This window comes from Coenobita brevimanus, chromosome 47, assembly GCF_032717465.1.
Source record: "Coenobita brevimanus isolate Jiangsu-jjx chromosome 47, ASM3271746v2, whole genome shotgun sequence".
In the NCBI taxonomy this organism is placed as follows: domain Eukaryota; kingdom Metazoa; phylum Arthropoda; class Malacostraca; order Decapoda; family Coenobitidae; genus Coenobita; species Coenobita brevimanus.
Window position 1 is genome coordinate 1,650,599 of NC_137000.1, and position 21,759 is coordinate 1,672,357.

Below are 21,759 nucleotides of genomic sequence, written 5' to 3' on the forward strand. Positions count from 1 at the left end.
TTATTCCATGCTAATATAATGGTAGTACAGGACAGTTCCAGATATGTTGCCTTCAAAAGTTCTCTTATAACATCTGCAAAAATGTGTCACCTGCATTAAATTGTGACACTACACAGTGATAAAATAACAGTAATTATATATTGTACAGCCATCCTTCATTTTTAGCAAGTTAGGGAATACACACACCAGCAGAATGCAACAGTATGAATAATAAAATGTTATCTGAAAGGGCCACTGCAGCCATAAATTAACTACGTGATTGCCTGAAAATCCTTTGCAGTGCCCCTAAACATACCCAGACAAAAGAATATACTTGTTTAAATTGTATTTTTTTATAATTTAACAATGAATGTTGTTAAACCATCCCAAATGCATCTTAAACTAGCGTATCTTGAGATGGATTACTCATCTGTAAATAACATCAATGGTACCTGATGTAAGGAGAGATGTGCTGCCTGATGTAAAGTTGGTTGTGGGTGGGAGTGGGAGTTAAACTGCAATACTGGGATGAAATTTCAAGTAACCACTACAAAAATCTAGCTTCTGATGGTAAAATGGATCAGACTGCTGATGCTTATGCTTATGATATTGATAATGATGGCAATATAAAAAAATACAGAAAGTAGCTGGAAGGTTCAAATCTCTTCTTACCAATAGATACAACTGCTGCTTCACTGTATGAGCTTAATAAGGAGTGCTGAAATATGCACTAACATTCAGGCAAATAAGACATGTACACCTATTGTATGTTGGTGTGCTCTTGTCACTTCAAAGAGTACTCCATAATGCACTCCTCTATGCCAGTCAGTCCAGTCTTCCTTAGTTCTAGTAACACCAGTTTGGAGTCGTTAGCCTGTTTGGGGGATAAGGAGGGGAAATTCAGTCATTACTGCAATATTCACAGGTGTAACGTAATGAACTGTATCAACTGCACGATTTCACCTTTATGCAGCTGACAGATTCATCATCATCATTATCATCATCATCATCATCCAGACCTCCTTTCCCACCCAAGGGCAGGGTGAGGAGTAGCAATGCCCAGACAGCACAAACTTGCCCAATCCAAATAGGCCACACTTCCATTCGCTCATCATTCAAGCCCCTGGAATCCTGGCTCCACAGATATGCCAAAAACATTCATCACATTCTGCAGCTTCACACAGCGTATCCGACTGAGTCAAGCCAGACGCTGCCATGCTCACAAAGGGTGCCAAAATCCCTGATCACGCACTTCGCCTCACAAAATTCCTCCAGCCAGCTCGACCTCTTGTCAGTTCCCTAGCCTCACCGACTTCCAAACCTCTCTTCCTCACACACTCATCAACCATATCGCTCCACCTTCTCCTTGGCCTACCTCGCCTCCTCCCTCCTTCAAATTCGCTCAGGTATACCTTTTTCACCACTCTATTGTTATCCATTCTTCCACATGACCATACCATCTCAGGACACTCTCTTCGATTCTGGTGTCCACTGACTTCCCCACTCCACATCTTTCACAAATCACATTATTTCGTATCCTATCCACCCTCTGTACTCCACATACATTCCTCAGCAATCCCATCTCCACTGCTCTTACTCTTAACTTTTCATTTTCATGCCACACCAGAGTCTCACACCCATATGTTAAAGTTGGCACTAACACACACTTATGTAAGCCTCGTGCAGCTGCAACACTCAAGCCTCTGTTTCTTATCAAGGCCTGAATTGCACCAGCCACTTTTCTTCCTTGTGTTACTCTACTCTCAGCTTCTTTTGCACATTTTCCTCCCTTTTCTATCACTGTACCCAAGTATTTGAACTCTCTCAACAATTCCAGTCTCTCTCCATTCACTGTGACATCACACTGGGAGTCACCTTCTCTCTCAATAACCATTACTTTACTCTTCTTGACATTTACTCTCACGGCACGACGCTCACAGACATCAGCAAAACTCTGCACTAGCCTACCAAGTTCTTGTCCGGTACCTGCAAGCAGTACTGCATCATCAGCATACAACAAATTTGAGATATTCCATCTATCACTATTCATTACCAGCGCCATCCCTCTCTCTGTTACTCGTGTTTTTACTTCTCTCATCACCCCATCGTTCATTTTTCTTCCCAGATCATCATTTACCTCCTCCTTTTTCCTCTTCAGTAGTCTCTTTATGTGCTTCTTGCTCTCAATATACTCAGTTCTTATTTCAACTGAACCCCTATCCTGTAACCACTTTAGCCACTTCTTCCTCTTTTCCTCCACTGCTCTCTCAACCTTCTCATCCCACCATGCTGTACCCTTCTTTTTTGTTGATATTCTTGCCACACCACACACCGCTTTAGCATTCCTAACTAAGCAATCCCTATATGCATTCCTCAGGCTGTCCAGATCCATTTCATTCCAGTTCACTGATTCTAACTCTTCCTAGAAAATCCTAGAAATATACTTGTACGGCAAAGTACGCATGTTTAATGATTAAGCGTTAATTCAGAGTACAGTATTTCAGATATACTCATCCACATGTCACATTATGTAGAATGTACTATACTCTTCTGACTTTATCTTGGCTTACAAATGACACCTTTCCATCCTGAAGACTGAGCTGTAACACAAGATGAACAATAGAAATGGTGCAAGTTATGAAAATGTACTTCAGTAATTATGTAGCGCCAAAGTATCATCATAATCTGCCGCCAATGAGCTGCAGGAAATTAGCCGCAAAATAACAAAAATTTCCACCAAGTTAATCCCATCAGTAGTGACATTTAATATTTCTTTCTTTCCATACATACACACATCTACCATCTAATCCTGTGTTGCCCCATGAGGAGCATAGGACCCAGGGCTAGGCAAGTTGGTCCTCACATTCAAGATGATAGTGACCAGCCTCACTCACCCCTGAGTGGCATTACGTGAGCAATAAACCCCAACCACCCCTTGAACAGAAACCAAGACAGGCTCAATCCAGTTGAAGTGCCTTAATTACCCACTAAACCACCAGGTGCCAATGTTTGGTTATATGGTTACCACCAAGCACAGTAAATGGTTTCCTGGTGTACAAGAAACCACTTGGCTTGTCACTCAGTGTTGTGTCACCCGTAGACAAAAGGAAGTGAAAAGAAAGAAGGAAAGAAAGACATAAAAAGAAGGAAAGAAGGATGGAGGAGAGGAAAGGGTGGTCACCCGAGAGTAGCACTACGCTGAGCGAGCGGATAGCAAGTGCTCCCCTACCAACTTGATTTTATTCAACTTCGGAAGGACTTTCACACTGTAAGGGTTAGATATATCCTTAATTAAGCCCTTCATTACTTCAGATGAACTTACTCTCTGAATAAAATGCATCTGGTGGTAGCCTGACTAAAATGAAAAACACGTCATCTGAGAAGACAGGTAAACCCCTTGATTACTATGACTTCTCTTCTATTTCATTCTTGAGAGTATCAAACAATTTTATTCAGCTTACGGGAGGTCTCTGGTAGTGACAGGGTGATCAATGATCTCCATTAATTTCTTCACAACATGGGTTTCTTCTTGAGCCAAATAAAATCATCAAGCAGTAACAACAGTGATTAACAGACATCATTGTGGCTACAGTAGGGGTTAAAGTAGGTGAAATAAACCTGACCTATCACTTTCCTGTGCATCCTCGCACCCTGTCTTATTAAACATTAATGAACTTTACCAAAACTCCCACTCACCTCTGCATCCTCACTTTCTGTCCTTTCAAACATGGTTAAGGCATGATAAGGGGTATAGGACAGTGCATGAGTGACAGCAAGGGCATGGCTGGCATTCTTCCTCTTTCGCACACCCTCCAAGAAGTGGAAGGGATAGAACTGATTCAGACCTCTCTCCCAAGCCAGTGTCAAAGCCTGAAAAGAATCAAGATGAAATTATGAATATACACAAAACATACAATACAGGCAGCCTTCTAGTATGAGGTTCAGTTACATGACATCGGTTTTATACACACAGTGTAAAATCCCGATAAATCAACCCTGCAGAAGGCAGAATTTTGGGTAAGTTGAACTCAGACCAAGATGCCAGTGTTGCCACTATGTAGGAATTTCCCACAAATTTATGGGAGAACTGGCCTTTCATGGAAACTTTTGTGGGATGACATTTCAGCCATTAAATCTGTGGGAATTTTATCTGCATGTGGGAACTTTTGTATGAATTTTGTGGGAAAATAAGCCTGGCAACACTCAGAAATGGGAGCTGGCTGAAGGCAGACACTCAGGCAGTCTGCCACTGACCGTCATCTGGTGAGGTCGTGCCGCTCTTCCTTTGTCGCCTATTTGGATTGTTTCACTTATGCATTTTAGTTTACTATATTCAAAGTGGTACACTTTAGTTTATTACATTCCAAGTGCTACATTTTAGTTTAACTGATTGTAATATGAAGTAAAGAAGCGCAGAACTTTACGAAATTAAGTGACCGTTGCGTCCCTCCACCTCCGTCTCCAACACAAGCTGCCTAACTTACGAAAGCTCTTCACACAGACATCCACCAATATAGGGTAAATGAAATGCACTGAATTGTTTTCTGTTGTTTATTTCTATTGCTTACCCATGTTAATAGCCAACACTGTTGGTTTGTGTTCAAAGATTCACATACGGTACAGTACTTCCCCATCTCTACCTGTCTTGCCTAGCCTAATCTAGCCTAAGCTATGCAAGCTCCTATCCTATCATAGCCTATGACATGCACCAAATTTTTTAATGTTTATTTTTATTGATTTATAGATGCTTCTTTAGTTTTGTGATAATAAACAAATAATCACATACAATTTACAACCATTTTGGGGGTAATACTGTGTAGGTGTTTTGCAATTATTTCTGGTTATTCGGAAAATCCGATGTCAAACTACCCTAAAGCCCCATACAGTTCGACTTATGAAGAGTTTACTGTACTTTTATACATACATTCATACATCATCTAATCCTGTATTGCCCCATCAAGTGCGTAGGAACCCGGGGCTAGGCAAGTTGGTCCTGACACTTAAGATGACAGTGACCAGCCTCACTCATCCCTGAGTGGCATTATGTGATCAATAAACCCCAACCACCTCTTGGATATAAACTGACACAGGCTCAATCTGGTTGGAGCATCTTAATTACCCACTAAACCACCAGGCACCACAGTTTGGTTTTAACCCCATCATTACCAGAAATGTGTTGTGTGTCACATGCGTGTCACAATTTCATGCGCACGTGCCTTATCGGGTCTGTCCCCTGTGACACGCATATGATTCAGTTATAACCTGTGTGTGTACAGGGCTCCCATGGACTCGGTTTATGGGTAATGTGCATCCACGTGGTGGCAGTTGTGTCTGTGTTTGTAAACAAAGAGCTCCAGCCCCTGGTGGTGCGATCCATATGTCAATGAAACGTCATGAACTTCGACCACTCATGTACTGCCAATTCTGTGATGCAATTTCTACACACCAATCATAATATTTCATTTATATTTACCAAATTAACACCCCATATATTTGGCAACACATGCCTCCCAGGACTATATATATCAGTCACTGGCTTCCCTCAAATTCAGTACCACCTGCATTGCGTGAGGGGAGAGAACTGTGTGATTCATTACACAATTATGGAGCAGTTGCCACCGTCTGATAGCGAGGGTGAATATGACGGTGGGTCAGTGAGTGATTTTGAGTTCTCTGATGATTCAATGGAAGGTGATGATACTGAATTTGACCCAGACAATGTTAGTGAAGTTGAAACTGAGAGAAGTGATGACGAGGGTATTGAGACGTTGTCTGCGGCCAGTGATGAGTCACGTAGCCCCCCCTCCCTCCCCAACCAGTGCAGTTGCCAGCACAACCACACACTTTACACTTCTTTCTGACCCTTTTTCTGACACCAGACGTAACCCTCTCCCTACATGTGACATTGATTTTCCTGATGTAGATCCAAGTATTATTCTACATCATCAAAGCCATCCCATGAGTGTCCTTGACTGTTTTCAGATATTTATGAGGAAGGATATGATTGCTGCTCTGTGTCTCTGGACAAATACACGTGCTGCAAATTTTTTCCGAGACAACCCCAATGTAAGTCGTAAGACATTTATGGGTAAAAAGTGATCAGATGTTACAGAGGAAGAAATGTATACTTTCATTTCATTGCAGCTACTCATGGGAGTAACACATGTACCCAAGATATCAGACTACTGAAGTACATCAGTTTTCTGCCGGGGACCACCTGTTTTTCGAGCTGAAATGAGTCGTAACAGATTCTCTCAGCTTCTTAGATTTATAAGAGTTTCACACCCTGATGATGCTGAGCCTAGGGTCCCCATGACAAGACTTAGTACATATTTCCAGTTGTTACGTGTCATGTGCATGGAATATTTCTCTGCAGGTGAAGACTTTGCTGTGGACGAGTCACTGATTTTGTTCAAAGGTAGATTACACTTTAGACAGTTCATAATAACAAAATGCAAGCGCTTTGGTCTGAAATTTTATGCACTGTGTCCTAGAATGAAAGACTGACTAAGAAGGTGTATGTAGGTGAGGTGGAGGGAGGGAGAGGGAGAGGTAGACCGAGGATGAGGTGGAAGGATGGAGTTGAGAGGTATATGAGGGAGGGGGGGGGTGAGTTGGAAGCAGGGCAGTGAAATGGCGGGGGAAAGGGCAACTTGGAGGCGATTTGTTTGTGGCCACCCCACATGGGATTGAGACATCTGGCAATAGATACATAGATAGATAGTTTGACTAAAAAATAAATAAATAAATAAACGCTAAACTTAGCTAATATTATTGCAGGTTTAGTTTTTTTACACCATAAATAATGTTTGCAGGGCAGGCAAAGACTATTACTGTCTCCTCATTCCCAATCAAGTGAACACTGCCAGACCCAGGGAGCTTTGTCCGAAACTTAAAGAAGCGAAAAATCACTTGTTTGGGCAATCGCACTCTGGAGGAAAATTGGCAAATCAGCTTTAAGGGTAGCAACTGAACTTTAATAGAAAAATTTTCTTCAATTTACTGTGGACTAACAGGAAAAAGAAAAGAAAAGGTGACTTATAACATGAACTTACTTATCATTCTCTTGTGATAAATGATGGAGATATGACACTACTATAAATGTAGCAGCACAAAACCTCCAAAAGAGATAGTGCCCCCTACCCTGCCTTACCTTGCCAGTGTGCACAGCTCCACAGAAGTATCGCACAGCACTGTTCACCCCAACTAAAGCTTCAAGTTCTTCCTGTCGTAAGTCATCTAAACTTGTGTCACCATTTGTTTTCAGTTCTCGTAGTCTTTCATGTCCTTCCCGCATGCTGGTGAAGAGGAGGTATAAATAAGTCAGAAAATATTGGGTTCTGGCCTTTCTGATTTATCAAGGCACTTTCCCCTCATTTACTTCAAACTACAATCAAACAGCATTAACACATTATCAACCCATATAAATGTAAAGGTAATCATTAAAGTAACAATTACCAACAATGCAAACACAGATTGGCACTTAAATATACTGTACTGATATTGTAACCTTCCTCCCAGGCCAATCTGCGCATCTTCCACATCCATTCTGCTACCATCTCTTCCCCATGCTTCAGCATTTCACCATACACTCCATCAATTCCTGGGGCTTTCCCCATTTTAACTTTCTTCATTGCTTCCACAACTTCCATCCTACTGATTTCTTCCTCTCTTCTCACCTCCCTCCTTCTCCCAGCCATTCCCCAGCCACTTATACTCGCATTACATTCATTCTCTATGGTCAACAATTCAAGAGTGTTCTCTCCATCTGCTCACTTTTTCTCCCTTCTCAACTAGTAATCTACCATTTTTATCTTTCACTCCCCTACTAACTTCACTGCCACCCTGTCTGACTCTCTTCGCCTCTTTCCAGAACATTTTCTTACATTCCCTCCACTTGACACTCAACTTCCTTCCAAATTCCTCATCCACTCTCTTCTTACTCTTACTGATCTTTTCACCTCTTTCTTCCTTTCTATATATAACTCTCTCTTCCGTCTCTCAACTTCTTCCACGCCCCTATTTCTCATCCATTCATTATATGCTTTCTTCTTTTGTGCCACAGCCTGTCTCACCTCTTCATTCCACCATGTCGTTCTTGCACCCCCTTTCGTCTTTGCTTCACCCTACACACACCCTCAGATGCTGCACATATTTCCTCCATGCATATCTTGCACACATCTTCCATGTCCCCCATCTGCTCCAATTCATATTTATCCAATTGTTCCTCCACTTCTCTCTTATATTCTGTCTTTTTCTCATCCTCTTGTACGCTTTCCACTCTCCTTACATCTACTCCTTCCTCCTGTCCTTCTCTTCTTCTATTTCTCCATTTTACTTGGACCTTGATTCTGACCACCAAGTAGTGGTCAGAATGTCCACTCCCTCAACCTCTATATGCTCTTGCATCCATTACTCATCTTCGCATCCTTTCAACTACACACACATAATCAATCACTGCCTTCCTCTCATTCAGTTCACCAACCCCCCTTCTCATCACTCGCCATGTATACCTGTGGAACATTTTGTGGTTGAAGAGAGTATTGGCTATCACCAACCCCCTCCCGGCATACAAGTCCACTAAAGCACTACCATTCTCATTTCTCAGCAGGCACACTCCACTCATCAATTACTCCATCCACCTTCACATTCCCTACTTTACCATTCATATCACCAATTAAAAACACTCTCTCATTCCTTTCAAACTTTTCCATGCACACTTCCACATTTGTCCAGAACTCTTCTCTCACTCTGCTTGCACAATCTTGCACTGGCACATACACACACACAATCACCCACATTTGAAGTCCAACTCTCAATCTTACCCACACATACTCATGCAACTATTCAAACCCTCTGGCAAAGCATTTACATATATCAGAAACATTACTGGGGCTAAGACAGAGCCCTGGGGTACTCCACTAGTCACGTTTCTCCATTGTGACACCTTGTCCCTTATGGCTGTTCTCATCTGCCTTCCCATCAAATAATCTCCCATCCAATTTAATAGTTTCCCATGCACCCCTCCAAAGGTCTTCAACTTCCACAGCAGTCTCCTATTGGGCACCCTGTCAAATGCTTTCTTGAGATCAAGATAGACACGATCTGCCCATCCCTCTCTCTCTTGTATAACATCTATTACCCTACTGTAGAAACTTAATAGGTTAGTAACACATGATCTTCCTTCCCTAAAACCAAATTGTCTTGGTGTTATCACTTCATTTTCTTCTATATACTTTATCCATCATTTTCTAAAAATTTTCTTGCAGATTTTACAAACAATACTAGTAAATGATACAGGTCTGTAGCTGAGTGGATCTTCCCTATCTCCTCCCTTGGCATAATACTTGCTCTTTTGCAATCTTTAGGTAACTGTCCATTTTCCAGTGAGGTCTTGATGATGATATAAACAGGCCACACTAACTGGTCTGCACATTCCTTCAGGATCCATTCAGCCACACCTTCTGGTCCCATTGCTTTTCTCACATCCAAATCCCTCATCAGCTAGAGCACATCATTCACATCAACTGTAATTTCTGCCATTCCTGTCATCCTAGGTTCCAATTCAGGTTCCCTAAATTCCTCTTCCAACACATAAAATGACTGCAGCTTGTAATTCATTATTTCACACAATTCTTCTTCTCTTTTGTAAGTTTCATCTCCATTCCTCAATCATATTATACTGTCCTAATCTTTCATTTTACCATTTACACACATAAAATAGCTTCGGCTCTTTTTTTACATTTACTAACAATATCTTTTCGTATTTCCTTTCTTCTTCTTTCCGCACCCTTACACATTAATTTCTTACCTGGTTGTACTCCTCCCATGCATGCGTGCGTGTGTGCATGTATTTGTGTGTGTGTATGGCCAGCTGATTGAGTGTAATCACACCAGCTCATGTCTCATAAATTCAGCAGTGTTGAATCAGGGCAGTTCCAATCGTCTATCACCCAATCCTACATTACCCCATGAGGAGCACAGGGGCCCGGGGCTAGGCAAGTTGGTCTTGACATTTAAGATAAGAATGACCAGCCTCACTCATTCCTGAATGGCATTATGTGAGCAATAAGCCCCAACCACCCCTTGGATATAAACCTACACAGGCTCAATCCGACTGGAGCACCTTAATTACCCACTAAACCACCAGGTGCCATAATTTGATTATATGGTCACCACCAAGCGTTGTATATGGTTTTCTCGCATACAGGAAATCATTTGGCTTGTCACTCAGTGTAGAGTCATCCACTGGCAGAAGGAAGAAGAAAGAATGAAGGAAAGAAAGCCAGACGAGGAAGGAAAGAAGAGAGGAAAGGGCAGACACCCAAAGCAGCTCTACATCGAGTGAGAGGATGGTGAGCGCCCCCACCTACCATTAAGGCAGTTTATTTTAGAAAAATCTTACAAAAAGACAGATTTTAAAAAATTCTAGGTGGGGTGAAAATGCATCTACATGGTCTGACAGTGGAACTTTGGGGGGGATGGCCACAGACAGGCTGATTTCTGGATTTTCCAGCACAAACTTTTTTTTTTTTTCCCCCTGCATTTACTGGCCTGGGTCAAGGCTTACCTTTCTGCACAAAACATGTTATATCACAAATCTTGCATAAACTGAAGATCTACTGTACTTGAAATCTGAGTAGGATGTAAAAACAAGCAATCTGGAGGTGTATTTGTCAAGAAAGGCTCTCAGAAGGGAGCAAGGCATCACAGATAATGATGATCATGATAAATAACGTGTCAATGATGGGTAGTGATGATAATATAATATGGTTGCAACAGTTAACGCTGGGTGAATGATGGGTTAGTAGTTGAGTGGTGTGATGAAAACTGCAGCATGAGTCATAGCTGCATAAGACTGGTGCCTGATGCTGACCTGGCTAAGAGGCTGCCAAGGCGATGTGATGCAGTGAGGTCAGTGGAGGTGATGATAGTTAGTGTCAGCATCACCGGTGGGAAGAAGACAACAGCCAAACTGAGCTCTCTACTCCACTCATTCACCTGTCAAAATATAAGTTACTGTACTTCTGAGCAACTCTGCAATGGTAAAGATCATAATACTCATTAGCATCCTGAACTTTTTCCACAATTACAGATGGGGTAAATAAGGCACCCTCCATCCAATCACTCATTGCAGGGCAAATTTCAGGTGACTACTCTGCATAGCAAAATGGTTTCCTGTTACCATGGAAACCATTTACTGCACCGGGATGAAACTATTTAACAAAAGGGCACTTAGTGGTCTAGAGGGTTAATTCACTCCAACCAAAGAAGCCTATAAGGGCTTCCACCTAGGGGATGGCTAGGATTTATTGTTCACATAATGCCACTCTGGGGTTAGTGAGGATGGTCACCTTTGCCTTTCAATGTCTGGACTGAATAGCCTAGCTGCAGGCCCCAATACTCATGATGACACAGCCATTAAACATTACAATCATCATATGCTTGATTGCTGGGACCTGTGAGAGGCATGTGAAGTCAAAACATAAGATAAACATACGAGGAAAACTGATTTGAGACCAGCTCACAAGCCCTTACTGTTATGTAGTCTTTCACATATCATCCAGCACAAACTTGTACATCCAATTAACCCATGCACTATAATTATGTAACTTATCCTTGTTACCAACAGATGAATTTACTGAAAGTGGGAGGGACATCTGGCTATGAGGGGAATAGGAAAAAACTCCATTCACCACTTTTACTATGAAAAATCTCCCATAGGCAAAATACACCTGTCTGTTTGTGGTAGAATACAAAATATACATCACTGTACTGAAGTGGTTAACACCGGAGACAGTACATTTTGATGACAGGAGTAACCATATTTATAAACAATGGATGTCTGAATCATTATAGTCCTCTCAAGATAATCATCATCATCATCATCCAATCTTATATCACCCCACAGAGGAAAGTATTTTCCATACTTACCTCTAAAACCTCATTTCACTCTTTTATGTCCCTTACTGGTGTGAATAGGGTCTTAGGTGCTATGCATGTCCAGTAGGGAGGTGTTTTTCTGAGTTAGGCTAGGTTAGGGTCCATAAGTACCAGTCCAGGAGCCAGGCACTTGTTGTAAGTACCCAGAATGTTTAATATTGAATATACTCACCTCTAAAACCTCATTCTCTGGTTCTTTTGCCTTTATTTCAGGCTTTTATGTCCCTTATTGGTGTGAACTGGGTCTTAAATAGGTGCTATGCATGTCCAGTACGGAGTTGTATAGGTGTTTTTCTGAGTCAGACTAGGTTAGGGTCAATAAGTACAAGTCCAGGAGGCTGGGGCCCACTTTCCAGACATGCCTTTGGCTCTGTTACATCGGATAGTGGAGGGATTACTGTATACTGTTTGTATACTGTGGTGGTGGTTTCTCTGTTGTGTCCAAATGTTGTATGGGCAAGTGGCCTCAAGGCACTGAGTCTTGGTGTTAATTTATCTCTAACGTATGTGATGTGTTGTTTAAATGAGAGTGATGTATAGTATGTTACACTAAGGTGTGTGTGTGTGTGTGTGTGTGTGTGTGTGTGTGTGTGTGTGTGTGTGTGTGTGTGTGTGTGTGTGTGTGTGTGTGTGTGTGTGTGTGTGTGTGTGTGTGTGTGTGTGTGTGTGTGTGTGTGTGTGTGTGTGTGTGTGTGTGTGTGTGTACAGTACCTTGACATAATAATCGAGAATATGATGCACACAGAGGGGGTGAGCATGGTAAGTGAGGATAGCAGCACTGAAGATCTTCTCTAAATGGCGCGTTAGGTACCACAGACCAACCACACATCTCTCATGAAACAGCTCCTGTGGTTGCACCTCCTTGTCTGTACACAAAAATAAATGAAGACAAATGTTCATATTAGATTCCAGAATTAAATACTATAACATTAACTTCAAACACTAAGTCTGGGTTCAGAGCACTATAATAAGAGTAAAGCAGTACTGTATTAAAGAATTCCTTATCAAATTCTATCGTCCCATGCTCATCTGGATGTGAACCTGGTGGACTGCCAGAGGAAGCTGCCCTTCTCCTGCAGTTTACCATCCTCCTTTGGGAGATAAGGGATAGGGATGTTTGGATAATTGGGCTGTGGAACAACCTGATTATAACTGTGCCAGTGTGAGATCGCATCTGGGCTCTCTGGCACCATCTGGCTCCTTACTCCCCAGGAGATGGTAGATATTGTATACACTGTTGAGTAGTGTGAAATCTAACCTTTATTGTACAGTTCCTCCTGTGCCACAAGACACCAAGCAGCAGCAGTGGCAGTGATGGCTTCTATCACACGGCACCATGACACAAGCGTCACACAACTGGTTAACTGTCCCACCACTTTCAGTAAGGTTTCAGAGAGGAATTCGGGAGAGGTGTAGGATGAATGCTCAAGCAACTGAAGCATCTGTTCATATATTAAAGACAAAATATGACTTCTCAAGCAAATTTTCACAATCATGATCATCATCAACACCATCATGATCATCATCATCCTGACTCCTATTCCCACCTAAGAGATGAGAGCTTGTTTTCTTGTTGGATTAGTAGGATTTTTAGAATCTCTTTCTTGGCAATATATTGTTTATATCAGACCTTGATATTCTTTTATCATAACTTATGCTGTTTAAATACTGATACAGATGGCAAAAATAACACATGTGCAAACCTTAAACTGTCATATGCAGGAATATACTGATATGGAATTCCTCTTTATGTCATTTTTTTTTTTTTTTTCTTGCTTTCTGGTCCCTACCTCACCCCATCTTTACATGGAAAAAGAAGTTTACATGGTGATGAAGAGAATGATGAAGATGGAAAATGTGCCAAAAAGTTTCCTTAACTGACAACAATACATGCCGGGATGAAGTAGGCTCTAGAAACACAGACAATGAAAGCACAATTTGAACACGCTCCCAAAAAACTACGTATAATTACCTGGAAATAGATAAAAAATATATCACTGGCTTAAAGGGGTTAAACAGTGCATGCCAATGTTTAGTCATATTTCCCGGGTAGGAATGCCGCAGCTGAAGTACGAGCATAGGTTCAATTCCGATGAGGTGACTAAAGGTTTTTTGATCATGTAATGCCACCAAGGGAAGTGACTGGTCATCTATCCTTTCATGTACTAAACTAGATCAGCCTAGCCTCAGGTCCTAATACCCTGAACAAGGTAGTACGGGGGTGGGCTGTTACTTTTTTCTTTTTTCTTCTCTCTCTCTTTTCTTTTCTTTCTTTTCTTTTTTTTTTTTACCTTAGCATAGCTATGCCGTTGGTCCCAACCAGTGACCATAAACTCTGTGATAAACTGGTTGATGACTGGGAATGGCTGAGGATGAGCAGTGACACGTGACAGCTTCAACACAGCTTCCAGCAACCCCTCACGTCTTGACTCACCAGGGATGCCCAAGTTGTTGGTCAACTCTGCACATTAAGAAGTCTAGTTAGGTACACAGATATAAAGACTGTCATTTATAAATGCAGCCACTTCAACACAAATTTCCATATACACATCACACACTATTGCTAAAAGACCCTTTCACACCTATACCAGTATGTGAAGCAGATCTCTTTCCCAGTGGTATAAATGAATGTTCCCCAGCCCTTGGAATTAGCTGCCTGTCAGGACTTACAAAATAAGGCTTGAAAATATTTAGTAGAGCTGCAAGCCCTTACCAAATGTGTGTACACTGATCACTGCAATACATACAATAGTGTATACAGTATATCAATTTTATAGTTACAGTCCAGCAGTCTATGAGTATACATGTATCTTATGGCTTTCTATACATAACACAGCTGATACTGTATATTTTCAAAAAATAATGCCACTGCTACTATAAACTGTATGTAACCATTTCTGATGTCATACTTTTACAAACCACAAACTGGGCACAAATACCCATCCTCTACACAGTGCACTGCAGTGATATGCTATACTGTAGTTGGCTTGCTTTCATTTGGCAATACTGAACCACTCCTAGAACTCTGGTTACATGAAATTTGATGGGCCTTAAATTACAAAGTAGGAATGAGTTTCCTTCTTACCAGTTAAAAGCAATTTGACACTGGTCAGTGGTTACAACTAGCTAATACCCGAACTAAGAGGGGCTGGGGACCTTTGTCAGGTTAGAAAACACACACTATAGTGATAACTTATCCAGTATTAATACAGTAAAGCCCAATTATTTGGCATCTATGGGACTGGGCCAATGCTGAGTACAGTGAGTCCTCGAAATATGAAAACCCAAAATACGAATTTTCGATGGTATGAAATTGATTAATATAGGACAAATTCCACAGTACAAAAATATCTGTCTTGATGATACGAAACTGATACTCAATATGAAAGGAAATGCAGAGATAGCCCGATTATCCAGACTACATGATGTGAAGAAGTGCCTGAATAGTCTGAAATCACGATTAATCTGGCAGAAACAAAAACACAAGTACTGTTAGATCGATTTATTTACCGGTAAATGTACAATGAAAGACACAACTATCTTCCCAGTTCAGTCTGAAGAAAATTTACACCAGGCGAAATACAATGAAAACCCTGTTTCTACTAGTGCGTATTTCAAATGGTTCAATTTTTCCAAGCTATATTCGTCAGACTTTGGGAAGATACTTGTGTCTTTCATTGTACACTTGATGCAGCAGAAAGACCTTACCAATTCAATTCATAATCCTCCAGCTTGTTTCTGTAATTTTCTGACAACTTTCAGTTTGGCAAATTACTTTTTCTCGCTGAAAAATTTCCTCCCTGTTATTATCGTCACTTTCCCCTATGATCGTTTCCAGCGCAGTGGAAGAAACTCAGTGTGCTCAAAGGTGGTTATCGTTTCCCAATTTCCCAACTGGAGGTTAGGTAAGGTTAAAATTATTAGATACAGATAAGCTCAGTTAGGCCAGGTTTAGTTAAACACTTAGGGAAGAACTGTCCTTTCCGCCATTTGATGAGAAGGGTGGGTGGTGAACTGAATGAATGGCAGGCAATGATTGATTGTTTGTGTGGATGAAAGGATAAGGTGTGTAATGGCTGCAAGAGTATTTAGAGGTTGAGAGAGTGAACTTTCTGACCACCACTTGGTGGTGGTCAGAAATAAAGTCCAAATAAAATGGAGAAACAGAAGAAGACAAGGACAGGAGGAAGTAGTACATACATGGAAAGTGGAAAAGTTACAAGAGGATGGAAAAAAGGCAGAATATAGGAGGGAAGTGGAGGAGCGATTGGGTAAATATAGACTGGGGCTGATCGGGGATGTAGAATGTGCATGCAAGGTATTCACAAAAGAAATCTGTGCAGCATGTGAGATGGTGTATGGGATGAAGAGAAGACAAAAGGGGGTGCAGGGAACAGCATGGTGGACTGAAGAGGTGAGAGAGGCTGTGGCACAAAAGAATAAAGCATACAGTATAGTGAGTGGATGAGAAACAGAGGTGTGGAAGAAGCTGAAAGACAAAAGAGTTATATGAAGAGAGGAAGAGAGACGTGAAAAGATTAGTAAGAGAGAGTAAGAAGAGAGTGGATGAGGAACTTGGAAGGAACTTGAGTGTAAAGTGAAGGGAATGTAAGAAAATGTTGTAGAAAGAGGTAAAGAAAGTTAGACAGGGCACCAAAGAAGTTAGTCAGGGAGTAAAAGATAAAAATGGTTTATTACTAGTGGAGAAGGGAGAAAAAGTGAGCCAATGGAGAGAACACTTTAAGGAACTGTTGAACATAGAGAATGAAAATAATGCGAGTATAAGTGGCTGGAGAATGGCTGGGAGACAGAGGGATATGAGAGGAGAGGAAGAAATCAGTAGGATGGAAGTTGTGGAAGCAATGAAGAAAGTTAAAATGAGGAAAGCCCCAGGAATTGATGGAGTGTGTGGTGAAATGCTGAAGCATGGGGGAGAGATAGTAGTAGAATGGATGTGGAAGATGTGCAGATTGGCCTGGGAGGAAGGTAGAGTCCTGGAGGATTGGAAGTCAGGCATAATTATTCCCCTGTACAAAGGAGAAGGGGAAAAAGAAGTATGTGGTAATCATAGGGGCATTTGTCTACCTAGTGTAATGGGAATAGTATATGGTAGGATACATATTGACAGAGTTAGGGAAATAACAGAGGAATTAGTTGAAGAAGAACAGGGAGGTTTAATGAAGGGAAGAGGTTGTGCAGATGAGATATTCATTCTTAGATTTTTAATGGAAAAGTTTCTAGAGAAGGGAAAGAAGTTGTATGCAGCCTTCATGGATCTGGAGAAAGCATATGACAGGGTGAATAGACAAGGATTGTGGAAAGTATTAAGAATATATGGAGTAGATGGGAAGTTGTTGAAGGCCGTGAAGAGTATGTATGACGGTGCATAGAATCTGGAGAAAGCATATGACAGGGTGAATAGACAAGGATTGTGGAAAGTATTAAGAATATATGGAGTAGATGGGAAGTTGTTGAAGGCCGTGAAGAGTATGTATGACGGTGCATAGGCTGCAATGCGTGTGGATAGTGAACTGAGTGAATTTTTCTATTTAAAGGTTGGATTGAAACAAGGATGTGTCATGTCTCCATGGTTGTTTAATCTGTATATGGATGGGGTTATAGAAGAGATACAAAGCAGCGCAGTGGATGTTGGAGCAGCCCTAGTAGAGAGGGCAGTGTTTGGAAACTACCTGTACTGTTGTTTGCAGATGATGCTGTGTTGTTGAGTGAAGACAAAGGGGAGCTGCATGGTTTGTTGAATGAGTTTGGGAGAGTAAGAAACAGAATCTAAAGGGAAGAGTAAAGTTATGGTCTTCGAGAGAAGTGAAGTCAGTGAATGTTCAGTGAGGCTGAATGAGTGGGAAACTGAAAATGTGAGTGCATTTTAGTACTTGGGTAGCGTGATGAGTAAGGATGGAAGTTTAGATGCTTGAAAGGGTGCAACAGGGAAGAAAGGTTGCTGGTTCCTTGAAAGCTGTAGTAAGAAACAGGGAAGTGAGCATGGAAATGAAAAAGCTACTACATGACAGTATTGTAATACCAACTCTAACGTATCGAAGTGATCCTTGGACCTTGTTACAGAAGTCAAGAGTGAGAGCAGTGGAAATGAGTTATTTGAGAAGAGCATGTGGAGTCACATGGAGAGACAGACTGACAAATGAGGAAGTGAAGGAGCGTTGTGGTGTGGATGTGATAGGAAGTGTTAGGAGAAACACACTGAGGTGGTTTGGCCAAACTACAGCTACTCACACAACATAATACCCAACACCTGGAAGCATGGCATTATCATCACTATCACCAAACCCAACAAAGACCCCACGTTACCTTCCTCACACCACCCCCCATCCCATCACACTCCTCTGCACCCCCTCCAAAGTCACCGAACAACTGGTATTACAACAAATTACACTTCACACACCCCTAGCCCATCACAACATGGTTTTAGGCCACTACACTCCACAAACACTCTTCTTACAGACATTACAAAGACAGTTTTTGATGGCATCAATTCAGCTAGGCCACCACACAGAACAATCCTAGTCACACTGGACATTAGCAAAGCTTTGGTGTCATCCCCTGCCAAAACTTCACCAAAAAAATATTTACGACAAACATGCACAACACAAAAAGATGGCTGGCAAACTATTTAGTAGGCAGATGAGCACATACAACATTTGTTGGTCAGTCTTTGAACATCAGAAACTTCACAAATGGCATCCCCCAAGGATCTGTTTTGTCCCCTATTCTCTTTAACCTATACATGCATGACATACCCAAATCCCACACACCACAAAAACACATAGCTTCCTACGCAGACGACATAACACATGTATACACCAAAATGCAAACATGGCCGCACACATCCTTCAACCTTACCTCAACACACTACATGAATGGTTCACCACAAACAGGCTCAAAATAGCCCCTGCCAAACCTACAGTGACCTTTCTCACAAACTGGAAGGCAGAACACAGTCACATTCCACACCTCCGCAACCATACACATACATACACACACACACTCAAAATCCTTGGTGTAACATACATCAATGTCATTTAAACATTACAAACATTAAAAATAAATTAACACCGACTCAACACCTTGAGGTCACTTGCCCATACAACATTTGGACACAACAGAGAAACCACCACCACAGTATACAAACAATATACTGTATATGTTCAGTGATGAAATATGCAAGCCCTGCTTAGGCATCTAAGCTCACTAAAACACACTACAACACTTTACAGACCATACAGAACAAGGCCCTAAAAATAATCACAGGCTGCACAGACCACTTACACCAAGAAATCAAAGTCCTCAAAGTCAAAGATCATCCAGGCATGAGAGGCACCTAAATTGTCGCCACAGCCTCCACAAACCCACACCATCCACTACACTACAGGGCAGCACATCCACACACACCAAGGAACATCAGAACAACATCCAGCACATGATATCATACACAAATACTGTCATCTCTTCCCCCTTGCCCGCCTCAGACCAGCTTCCAGAAGCATATCCATATTCATATCAATCGCCGCTCCATTCAGTCACTTAAAGACAACATGCAGCTGCATGCACGGCCTCCTGATATCCACCCTTCTGAATCCTATCTCCCTCACGGGGAGAGGGTCCAACTGGCCAAGCTGAGATGTGGGCATCATCCAGCCCTCTTGAGTTATCAGAAGAGGGTGGATGACTCCATCACTGATGCCTGTCCAGGATGCAAGACAGCATCCCATACTATTAAGCACATTATGGAAGACTGCACTGCACACAATCACCTACGTCAACAACACAACATACACTCCTCAAGAACTCTGTGGGATAGCCCGGTCTTGGCTGTGGCCTTCCATAGGGACTCAGGGCTGTTCGGCCAGACTGCCTAGGGAACAACAACTACTACTACTACTACTACTACTCTCCCATTCATGTTGCCCATTACAAACACTATACAACTCCTGGGCATTTCTCCTACTACTTCATCCAGCTCTGCTAACTTCAGATAATTACCCATCCCCGCTCTGGAGGGGCTCAGGGATGGGTATTGTTTTTACTTGGCTTGCCTGTTTGTTTGTCTGTCTGCCTGTTTGTTAACAACTTTAGCCTATATGAATACTGGTGCAATTTTGACTAAAATTACAGGGATGATGGGTTATGACCTTCTGATCACCTGATGAAATTTTGGGCCAAACTGGGTGCAGGCTCAGGCTGTGTGTGTGTGTGTGTGTGTGTGTGTGTGTGTGTGTGTGTGGAGGGGGGGGGAGTAGTAACCAAAAAATTTTTTTTGCCATATCACCTTTCAAATTCATCACAGCCATGAAACCAAAACTTAAAGGTGCATCTTTCAAATCTGCATCCTGTAACATGCCTCATTACATCATGGTGTCATCCCCAAGTTAGCAATAGGGGGTCAATGTCTAGTTGGTTGGGCCAAAAATTTCAAACGAGCATAAAATTGTTAATTTTCAACCAATTTGCTCCAAATTATATATGTAACATCTTTGACTAGATATCCTGTTGTGTTTAAACGTCAGCACTAAAATGACTGCCGGGGACGGGTTTACATGCCTTGGCACTGCTTCTTGTTTTAATTAGCTTTGGAAACAGCTTTCTGAGTTGGAGGGGTTAGATATAGTCTTCATTAACTTCTACACTACTTGGGGACTTTTCTTTGGCAGCTATTGTTGTTGTGACCCCTGTCTCATCTGGTCAAGAACCCAGGGGACTGCAGATGAAAGGTGTCTGACGGATGCCAAAATATATTTTACCATAAAGTACAGGCACACAATCAGACTGAAAGGTTTAATAATGGTACTCATACCTGTTCTGAGTGCTATTTCAAGCCAGTTTGTGAGATTGACTTGCATGTGGAGGTCATGTGGGCGGAAGAGTGGAATGATGAGGGGATAGGCCAGGTGTGAGGCGGGGTTGCTGGGCCACTGCCAATGCTGATGCTCCTCTATTCCACGCACCATATCTCCAAACCTGAGTAATTATCTGGGCATTAGCAGACATATAAAGTCACCATCATCATCATTTCAATCTCTCTTCCCTGCTACTGTTACAGAGAGAGTGAGGTAGGATCCAGATAAAAAGAAGAACTGATAGTGGGAGAACTAATAAAAGTCTGCCAAACTGAATGGGCCATATTCTCCTACACAGAAAGAAAAAGAATGAATGAAAGAAAGAAAGAAAAATGTTTGAAAGTTTACATATACCATACCTCCATACATACATGCATCAACTAAGCCTGTGTTGCCCCACAAGGAGCATAGAAGCCCTGGGCTAGGCAAGTTGGTCCTGACATTTATGATAAGAGTGACCAACCTCACTCATCCATGATCAGCATTACATCATCATCATCATCATCATCATCATCTGGACCTCCTTTCCTATCTTAGGGCAGGGTGAGGAGTAGCAATGCCCAGACAGGCCAAATTTGTCCAGTCCAATGGGCCACGATTCCATTCATTCAACATTCAAGCCACTGGAATCCTGGCTCTAGCTGATACACCCAAAACACTCACCATGTTTTGTAGAGGAGTAGCAATGTCCAGCCAGCCCAAATTTGCCCAATCCAATGGGCCACGATTCCATTCACTCACCATTCAAGCCCCCAGAATCCTGGCTCTAGCTGATACACCCAAAACACTCACCATGTTCTGTAGCTTCAGATAAATGTATCCGACTGAGTCAATCCAGTTGGTGTCACGTTAAAAAGGGGTGCCAAATCCCTGATCATGCGCTCACAATATTCATCCAGCCAGCAAGATCTCTTGTCCGTCCCCTAGCCTCACTGACTTCCCCACACACTCATCCACCAAATCCCTC

At 41.9% G+C, this 21,759-nt stretch overlaps 1 protein-coding gene across 1 annotated transcript in view; it reads right to left on the reverse strand.

The window, feature by feature from the left end:
* The window catches only part of LOC145398973 (centromere protein I-like), a 40,803-nt gene continuing 19,044 nt past the window's right edge, over positions 1-21,759 (reverse strand). The window contains exons 8-16 of the mRNA XM_080271704.1: positions 20,750-20,913; positions 14,214-14,383; positions 13,181-13,364; positions 12,634-12,788; positions 10,856-10,980; positions 7,133-7,277; positions 3,676-3,849; positions 780-853; positions 1-73 (exon numbers count right to left, since the gene is read on the reverse strand). Coding sequence (XP_080127830.1) covers positions 1-73; positions 780-853; positions 3,676-3,849; positions 7,133-7,277; positions 10,856-10,980; positions 12,634-12,788; positions 13,181-13,364; positions 14,214-14,383; positions 20,750-20,913 — 1,264 coding nt within the window. The remainder of the gene's footprint in view (positions 74-779; positions 854-3,675; positions 3,850-7,132; positions 7,278-10,855; positions 10,981-12,633; positions 12,789-13,180; positions 13,365-14,213; positions 14,384-20,749; positions 20,914-21,759) is intronic.